General features: G+C 43.2%; 1 protein-coding gene across 2 annotated transcripts in view; it reads left to right on the top strand.

Moving 5' to 3' along the window:
- Suclg2 (succinate-CoA ligase GDP-forming beta subunit) overlaps positions 1 to 10,230 on the top strand; it is a 237,572-nt gene that overhangs the window by 112,241 nt on the left and 115,101 nt on the right. For both annotated transcript variants that reach the window (XM_029535679.1, XM_021190019.2), the window contains exons 3-4: positions 5,268 to 5,367; positions 6,330 to 6,420. In XM_029535679.1, the coding sequence (XP_029391539.1) occupies positions 5,268 to 5,367; positions 6,330 to 6,420 (191 nt within the window). The remainder of the gene's footprint in view (positions 1 to 5,267; positions 5,368 to 6,329; positions 6,421 to 10,230) is intronic.

Raw genomic sequence — 10,230 nt, 5'->3', positions numbered from 1 at the left:
CAAATCTAAACAAATATTTAAAAATGTATATAGAGGCACAAAACATATCCTAAATAAATTAAGGCATGTATAAAACACACATTCACACCTCTCTCCGTCTCTCTCCCTCCCTCCCTCCCTCCCTCCCTTACTCTTTTCTTCCCTTCTTTACTCCCCCATCTCTCATTCTTCTCCTCCTTCTCCCTGCCTCTGTTCATCCCTCTTTTCTTCTCTCATGTCGTCTACACTTGTCTAGAATTTATAGCCGAGGATGACTTTGAACTCCTGTTCTTCCTGCCTCTGCAGCCCAAGTGTTTAGATTACATGAGCTACTGTGCAGGACTGTGGTGTTTGGGAGCACGTGCAGAACATCAGAGGACAACATTGTTGTCCCTTTCCTTCCTTTAAGTGGATATTGGGGGTCCAATTCAAGTCCTCAGGTTTTTGTGGCAAGTACATTTATGTACTGAGCTTCCTCACTGGCCCCTTTTAAATATTTTATCCTAAGGCTCCGTTTGTGGTGAGTTTTCAGGAATAGTAATGTCTATCTTGGTGAGGGCTTGGCCTTCCAGCATGGCACATTGGATGATAGACTGCAGAACTGGCTGTGGGACTGTATTTAAATTTCACATCTTCCTAAAGAAACTGAACAGATACTAAATTTGATAACTGATATCTCATTAAAGAATTTAAAATTTAAGGACAACTCTCCTGATTTTTCACTTCACTTAAAAATGTGTGAGAAATGACTGTGGATTGATGACTCCCACTTTCACAATTTGGAATCCTTAGGCCTAATGAAGAAAACAGCTCAACTCCTCTGGGAGCTTGACACTTAAGCCTCAAACTTAACATCTTCTCATTTTAGGTTCTTAATAAAAAAATTCATCTTTCCATGATAACTTTCAACTTGTTTCTTGCCTTCTGTTGTCCCTTCTCCTTGCTGTCTGGTAGAAGGGAGATCTACAGTGCTGGGATATATCTCAACAGCATCAGGTAGGATTCTGTCAAGCCTGCTGAGAGGTGATTCCCCACACAGAAATTAGACAGCACTCTATACTGAAAGCTTGGATGTTCCTACTATCCTCCAGTTGGCGAGCCATGGAAATTAGACTTCTCTTAACTAGTACAGTGCTGTGGGCCGATATAGGTGCTTGGTGTCACACTGTATGGGCTGCATTTGACACAGGGCTATGTTTGAAAGGACACAACCTGCAATAAAACTCAGCTTGGTATGACAAGTTCTTAATGCCAGCTAACTGTGTTAAAAATTGGTTCAAAATAACATATTCTCAGGCAATCTTTTTGCTAATTCATTCATTCATTTTTGAGACAGACTCTTACTATGTAGCTGTGGGACTCATTTTATAGACTTGGTTTGTCTCAAACTCACAAAGATCTGCCCTGTCTCTGCCTCCCAAGTGCTAAGATTAATGGTATGTACCAATATGCCTGGCTCTCAAACATTCTTGACAAACATTTTTATTGTGGTTGTGAGCTGTCTCATGAACATTATTTTGTATAAATATGTTTTCAGAATGACACCTCTGAAGAGCAAAGTGAACCATTTTTATAAAACGTGCCTAATAAAAACATGTCTTATTTATTTTGAGTGGTTTTCTTAATGATTTTAACTTTTTCATTTATATTTAACAGTGCTTCCAAGAGCATTCATTTTGTAGAATGAGACTTGGGGGACCATAAACCTGGTCCAAAAATGTATTATCAGAATAAATCAAAATAACACTTGTAGTCAAGATGGAGGTAACATTTTCAGCCAGCAGAGCAATGCAAGACCATAGTAGGGCTTCCTAAGCAATTCTACATAATGTTCTCTAAGTTCGGAGATTATTTGAGAATTTTATGTATATATCTGTAGGTTGACTATATCTAATATGACTTTTTCCCCACCTGTATATAAAAATCATAATAAAGTGATTTCTATCAAACTGCTTTTTATTTCTAGAAGCTTACTGGAAAAGGAATAAAATCCAGTGGGCACATTGCTTGCTGAGGTCACGACACATAACCTTTAGGAGGAAGGATGACACACGTGGGCCAACTGCAGTCTAATCCTATGGCTATTAATGTATGTATGCAATCTGCTTCTGCAGTTTCTAGCTTGTTACACTGTGGTTAAGTAAAATCATCCAGATAACGTGAGCTGCACATAGGGGCTCTTCTGTAATTCTGGTCGATACCAGACTGGAGGCAGTATTCAGAAAACCAGATTTGGCTGTGCTTTTACTTTTGGAAAATCAGATTTTAGAATGAAATGAAAGAGAGTCAGTAAGTAAAATGAACTTGGTAACTACTGAAGGAAGAGACTGGTGCCCTTCGAGTACCATTTTGCCCCTTATCATGCATTTGAGTAAGTACTAGTTGAATTAAACCCCTTCTTGAGTCTCCCTCAAGACGAGAAACTAATGTACTAGAGGCATCTCAGTTCCCATACTCAGCATTTACTTATTTTAATGAACATATTTCTGACTGGTATACAAGTTGTGGGAAATAGCAGACTGAATAGACCCCCCTTTTCCGTTTGTCTATTTGCACTGACTTGGAGGTGGAGCTATCAGAATGGCTCAGTGGCAGAGCACACCCTTAGTCTGGGCTGTGATGGGTCAATCCCTGGGTTCTATCTGTGACACTCCAAAACAAAACAAACCCAAGTATTTAGTGTCCTGATGTGTGGCATCAGTCACCAAAATGGTTGTATGGCTTATCACCAGGTTGGCATGGACACCACTGACACGAGGGCAGAAAGTGACGGGCCAGCTGATAAATTCCATCAAGGCTACAGCCATTTCTGGGTCTTGGAGGCTGATGACTGGAACTGCTTTAATCAGCCTTTGGGGTGCTACCTATCAGTAGCCAGTTAGGGGTGCTGCCTGGCGCTCCAGTTGTGCTGTTCAAAAGCTGACAGGGAAGAATTTCTCTCCTGAGCAACAAGGGCATTGAAGATGATAATGACAGTGGGGTACCCTGCGGCTCTGAAAGAATGTAAAGGGGCTGTAATTAAACCTTTGAGCAGACAGCAAAACAGTATTTTCTCTCCTTGAAGTCTTCAGAAGACAAATGGGAAACATCTTTCCCTACCATTTTTGGCAACCACCGAGAGTAACAGTTCAGATGATGGCCCTCATACTTTGTGAATACACCAGCCATTGGGATCAGCACTTCAGTACCGAGTTTTGTCTTCATGCTGTCCTAGCACCATGTGCTTCTTTTAAATAAGCTTTTCAGACGGCATCTTCTTCCTACCCTTTGTGTATCTCTACAAGAGGTTTGTTTGCTTATTGTCTTACAGCGCCGATATGAAACACAGGGCTTGCTCTCCCACTGATGCGCATGCACCCCTAGAGTTGGGTATCTTACTCCAGATTTCTGTCAGTGCAGTATCACTGCACATGCACTGGCTGCTGTCCAGTGCAGTAGCCTAATGGACAGCGAATTCACTTGGCTCAGCCGCTCTTCTGGGGAGTTCTGATAGTGAGCAGTGACCATAGCTTGTTTGCACCCAGCTTATGGGTGGCCACCTCGTTCTAAGACAGGGATCGGCCGCTGATGTGATGGTTCGTGTGGATGGCAGAAGCAAGAGTCAAAGGCGGGACAGGGCTGTGTTCCAAGGAGGAGCTGTGCTTTGGCTGAGCCTCAGCTGTGGGAGGATAGGTTCATGTGACAGACAGGAGTCCAGCAGTGAAGGCAGCAGCTGAGCCCTGCAGCTGCAGCCTGGGCACAGAGGGCTGGCTGATCACTGACCCTGTGCCTTCAGAGCGCTCAGTCTTGTTACAGCTCCCCACAGTAAAACCTTGGCGGATCTCTGACCTTCAGTCTTTGCCTGATGGACTGTGAGCACCAATGGCAATGACTCCTAACTGAAGCAGCCAACAACTTACAGATAGAACACAACACGAACTTTGGCAGTTATTTTTAAAGCTTTTATTCATTTGTTTGAATGTTTAGAGTGTGTGCGCGTGCGTGCATGCGTGGGAGTGTAGCAGGGTGTGGACTTGATGCTGGGTGTTTTCCCCATTCAGTCCCCATCAGTTCCCTTGATGAGCCCTGAGCTCACTGATTCAGAGAGGCTGGCCAGCTGCTGCTCTCCAGGGACTTCCTGTCTTTACTTCCTCAACACTGGGATAACAAGCTTGTGCCATTGCCCTTACTTGGATGCTGGGGATCAGAACCGGGTCCTTATGCTTACAGAGCAAACACTTTAACTACTAAGCCACCTCCCTCCCAGCTCGCTCTCCTCTGATCCTTAAAACAATCCTGACTGTTGTTTCACTTAATAAGCTGAGTCCCAGAGGCCTGTGGTTAATACCACCTATCTGAGCAAGGGAACACAGGCAGAACAGAATACCATGGCAGCCTAATGGAAGATGATTCAGTTCTCTGATTTAAATAAAGGTGACACACAAACACAAGGCCAGCTGTGGCCTGAGATGTGTGGCCTTTGTTTGTTTGTTTGTTTGTTTGTTTGTTTTAATACATTTGATTTGGAGTGTTCCCCCTGCCCCCAAATCGGGAAAGGGAGCTCTTGCTTGCTAAAGACCCCATTTATCAGTAGGTGACTTCTCTCCCCGTTTCCCTGCCAGGCCTATAGACACATTTGAGTTTATAACTCTGGTCTGAAAGGTCAGGAACAGAGAGTTTATTCTTTCTTTGCATGAGCTAAGAAACAAATATTCCCAAACCCTTTTTCCCCTAGGAGATTTTTTCATTTTGCCAATACTTTATGAAAAATATTGCTTGCTTTTAGTTTTAATTCATTTCCTCCTTTCTTGGCCATCCCTGTCAATATATAGAACAACTACTCAGAAAACTGTTAGTTTCCAGGAATCCAGTTATTAAAGTCAGCCTTTGTATCTTGTCTGTAAACCCTTTCTGTATCCAGTCCCATCTCCCTCTGACATCTCAAAGCTCACAGTTAGATCCTCTGCCACATGGGAGTGTGATGACACAGTAGAGTTGTACTGCTTCCCTGGCTTTATCTAGCACACTCAGAAGACAAGGGAACATGAGCCTGACTTTCTCTGTAGGTGTGACTATCAGGGCTCTACACTGGTGGGTACATTTGACTGACCTCTGTAAACAAGCTTTTTTAGTTACTTTGAAGTTTCTCATTGTCTTCATTTTGAAAGTTGATTTAGGAGCTTTTAGTAAAGTTGTGTGGAAGTCTTATTCCATTATTGCTTTTTTTTTTTTTTTTCCTGCCCCTTTAAAGAAGAGATGAAGTAAGGAAAGGATTTCAAACAATTACTGTCTGGATTTTTCTTTTTCAGATGCAAAAGAAATTGTTTTAAAAGCCCAGATCTTAGCCGGAGGAAGAGGAAAAGGTGTCTTCAATAGTGGTTTGAAAGGAGGTGTTCATTTAACAAAAGAGTAAGTCTGAATGGTTTAGGGCCCATCCTGATCATGGCTGAAAGGGTTCTTGAGGGTCTGGGGCTGGGGCCAGTGTATGGTACAGAGAGGAAAGGGAGGCTCCGGCAGGTGTGGGCTTGTCCCAGAGCCTCCTCTCATTAGAGGGTTTTATACCCCGCACTGAGAAGATTATACTTCCTCTCTCCCAGACAATCTGCGATACATCCTAAGAGTGGAAAATAACACTGCTTGAAACTGAAATACCATTTCCATCATCTTATTTCCATGAAAAATATTATGTGGTTCCTGTGACCATTGGCGTCTTTGTGGCGCCTGGTCTGATAGTTTATGCTTGCCTTTATCTGAGCATCTTTCTAGCATCCTGCCCCAGCACGAAGCCTTTCCTTTCTTCCCATCACAGTCTTTTCATTGATTGTGTTCCTTGTTTTCCCTCTCATTGTTTACTGTTTCCCAGATCATCCATTATCAGTTTCTATCTAAGTCTGTTATGCATCCAGTATTGTTTCTTTATACATTTGTTTGGCAGGGGAGGGGGTGTGTAACAGAGTTCAGCATTCCTTCACTCATTCACTCATTCCTTCATTTGTATTTGGCTTTCAATGAGCCTTCATGAAACACTATACATGTAGACTGTAAATGGAAAGATATGCATTCTGTGGTTAATGGGGGAATGTAGGCTAGAGGTGGACTCCAGACAGTGTGGATCTGAGAATGTGGTGTGGTAATCCTGCACAGTATGGATGTGAGGAGTTGGGGTGGTGCAGTAGTCCTCCTGGTCAGTGTGGGTGTGAGGAGGTGGGGATGGTGGAAGTGACCCTTGAGACTGTGAACCCTGCAGTGTCAGTGTGAGGAGGTGGGGATGGTGGAAGTGACCCTTGATACTGTGAACCCTGCTATATCATGATTTGCAATTTGCCCTAATTGTTTTTCCTTTGTTATTCCCTCTTTTTTATCCCTCTTAGCCCTAAAGTAGTGGGACAGTTGGCTCAACAGATGATTGGTTATAATCTAGCAACAAAACAAACTCCAAAAGAAGGTGTGAAAGTTAACAAGGTAATGTGGATATTCTTAGTCATTTCATATGCACTTAAAACAAAAGAACAGAGGCGTAGACTCCACTCTGACAGATTCTCATGAAACAGTGTTCTTTGACAACATACTGGTTTTGTTTAGGGAGTGTTGTGTCTTGAAATAAAGACCTGAAGGACTGTGTACATTGGCCATTCACCAAAACCTAGTGAGGTGAATGACCAGAGCAGCAGTTTTCCATTCAAAGCACAGATGTATTCTGCTTGGAGCTGACAGGGCTTGGCAGGGCAGCCTTGCACTCTGTAAGCCTCTTGCTTTCCCACATAGCCCCATCCTCAGTCCTTTCTATTAGAAGTACCTATTGTAGTGGTTTGTCTTAAAACTACCTCATGCTATACTTTTAAGCCACTTACTTCTACAAGTGTATTATTAGTACAGACTGCTAGTAGTAAGCATGTATGGCATGTGCACCCATGTGCATGTATATATATGGCACGTAGACATACATATGAAGAGGAAGTAAAGTTCAGAGAAAAATGGCCTGCCTCTGCTGTGCAATTGTGAATGCAGGAGCCCAGTCCAGGTCCTGCCTTTCCCTCTTGCCTGTTTTCAGCCTTTCGTTCCTGTCTTCTTCATGTGTGAATCAACTGAAGCTGTCTGTTGTTTATGCCTCAGTGCAAGGTGATGACCACACAGAGACACATGTACACAAGTATAAGACCTGTGTAGCAGACTGTGAACTCACAAGTGGAGCTCCTTGAGTGTCACACGTGGCAACCCTGAAGACAGTATGGCTGGAAAGGGGCATCCTAACTGGGCCCCACTTTTTGGCCCTGCTCTATTTCCATAGCATCAGAGACTTGCAGCCCCTATCTTGTGCTCTGCTTGGGGGTTATTCAGTGGCACAGTCTACTTTTAGTTTTCTTAGAACTCTAGAAAGTTCCTGACATGGCCTTAGAAAGCTTGTCCTTGTTAAATCATGGTAGACTCAGTCCTAGCCAAAATAGGGACACAGGAAAATAGAAGCTATCCCGAGGAGGAGACATTTGTGTCCTTTGTGCCTCTCAGGCTACTGAGAAAGTCCACCCTAAGAACTTGGAATCTCCTCAGGAATGTCATGCTGGGAAAAGGGAAAGGCCACAGCTTGCTGCTGGGCTGGGAAGGAGCTCCTCTCCCAGGAGGTCCACACAATCCTGAGAACCCACTAAAGCACGCTGCAGAAGTGCCTTGATGTCATAGCTACTCACACCTCTTGCTCATGTCAGGACCCAAAAGATGGCCTTCAGGTGAGGGGTGTCACTGAATCTCTGTGTTCTTCTTTCCAGTGTGACACATTGAATAGGCATCTTCTGCTTCTCACTGTTGTTTGTTTAATTGGCCTGTTGAGTCTCCGTGCTGAGCCTAGCTTATTAGGATAACATGTCCAGAATCATCATAACACGGCTCCAGTAACAGCACGACTTTGGGATACTGCTAGGTATTAGCTTCATCTCCTGAATGACCAAGTCATCTCAGATGCTAAGGAATAAACCCAACAGCCGAGTGTTGGTCTATCTGGCTCTCAGGTGGATACACTGTCAGACTGGGGGTTGATTGGTTCCTGTTCAGACCGGAACTCTATTTTTACTTTCTTTAAGTCTGATGAGCTGTCACCTGCATAACTTACTCAGAATTTCTCCATAGATAGCATCATTAGCACTGTGTTTGTAGGGAATTGTTATTTTATTGTGGACACATGGAACTGTAGATTAGAATTTGTGAAACTTTTAAAAAGCATATAAAAGTGTCTACTCAAAGCAGATTCACACTACGTAGTAATAAAATTCTACAGAAAAGTGGCTTGTAGCTAAGCCCCTGACTTGCTGGAGATAAGCATGTTCTTGAAATTGAGGCATCACCAGAAACTAACAGAGTCATTTATTTTTAAGTCTATTTTTACCATAATTCAAGAACATGTAACAATTCCAATAGAATAAGAGTCAGAATGTAAGAAGTATGCGCTCCCAGCTTGGAAGGAATTGCCATGCGCTCTTTGTCCTCTTCTGATGTCCAGGCTGTGTCCTGTCTCTGTGACAGCACTCATGTGTTAGTGCTGTTGTTCTGCTTCCTCTGTTGGGATTGGGTTTTTGAGACAAGCTTCTTGTAGCTCAGGCTAGCTGCAAATTTGCTGTGCAGCAGGAAGTGGCCTGTACTTGTGATTCTTCTCCAGAGCAGGCTGAGCAACTGACTGCAGAGTTACACCCTTCTCCAAGTCACAGCACCTGGTAATGTGTCCTCATCATTGTCATTGTTGTCGTCGTCCTCCTCTTCCTCCTCCTCCCCTTCTTCTTCTTCCTCTTCCTCCTCCCCTTCCTCCTCCTCCTCCTCTTCTTCTTTTTTACTAGAAGGATAATCTTCTAGTCACTGAGAGTAATTAGGTTTTTTTGTTTGTTTGTTTTGGTTTTTTTTGTTGTTATTTTTGGTTTTTTTTCGAGACAGGATTTCTCTGTGTAGCCCTGGCTGTCCTGGAACTCAATTTGTAGACCAGACTGGCCTCGAACTCAGAAATCCGCCTGCCTCTGCCTCCCGAGTGCTGGGATTAAAGGCATGCACCACCATGCCTGGCTGAGTAATTAGTATTTAACCTTTAATTATAGATATTTGTTTTAAGTGTTTTATAGACAGTGTGACAGTGGACATTCAGAATATTCTGACTTTAGGAAAGGCTGGAGGCATCATACCTGACTGTTCCTTTCATTTCCTTTTTTTTTTTTTTTTTTTGGCTGTCCTGGAACTCACTCTGTAGAACAGGCTGGCTTTGAACTCAGAAATTTGCCTGCCTCTGCCTCCCAAGGGCTGGGATTAAAGGCGTGCACCACCACTGCCTGGCATTGTTCCTTTCATTTTCAAGACAGGCATCTGGAGAATCCATTGATGGCCCCAGATATAGTGAGAGCAGTGCCCTGCTTTCCCCTTTCCAGGATATGTGGTACCCACTGCATTGTCTTCCTTGAGCTGGGTTGAGTTCCGGGATTAAAGTCATCAGTATCCTTCGAGCTTCTCACTAGGGCCAGGATAGACAATCTATTGCGTTACAGTCTTCCTGGGTTGAGAGTCTACAGAGATTGATATTGGCACTGAGACGCTCCCAGGCCCCACATGTGGTGCTGAGTTCCCTGATGTCAGCAAAGGTGTTTCTTGCAGATTCCCTTCTTCCTTTTGCTCTTGTGTTTAGTGATGCTCCAGCTTTTCCTGGCCTATGCCTCAGGGTGTTATCAGAGCGCTATGCAGGAGTGTTATAATTTAAATAGATTAATATACACATAAATGCTTAGGTAACAGAAAATGTTGAATGCTGTGACTACCACAACCAGGGTGGGCTCACCATCTAGAGAACAGAAAGTCTTTAATTTAAGTCTCTCTCAGATTTTGTGCTTTGCGAGGAGAGGGTCGAATTTCCATTGTGTTTCTGTATGGTTGGAAGGCTAAAGGAGCTCTGAGTTCCCCTTTAAAGGGGCACAAACTCCACTCCGAAGGTCTTTACTATAGTGCCGTTTTCCTCTCAAGGGCCTGCCTTTAAATAGCATCTCAGTGGAAATGAGGGTACAGCACATGAATGTTGAGGGACATAAACCTTTCTAGAAATGTTGTAGAAATTAAATTATACACTGTAACCTTTGAAAATAGATTTTTTCCCCTGTGATTTATGGAGATTGTATCCTTTCGTTGCTATATAATATTCTGTAATATGCATGTTCCACAATTCCTTAACTCATCATATATTAATATCTCCATTGTTTTAAGCTGCCCTTTACACATCAAAGCATTCTATACATTTATGAACAGATTTTGGTG

This window comes from Mus pahari, chromosome 2 (genome assembly GCF_900095145.1).
Source record: "Mus pahari chromosome 2, PAHARI_EIJ_v1.1, whole genome shotgun sequence".
NCBI classification, from domain to species: domain Eukaryota; kingdom Metazoa; phylum Chordata; class Mammalia; order Rodentia; family Muridae; genus Mus; species Mus pahari.
This window is presented reverse-complemented; position numbering and strand designations above follow the sequence as displayed.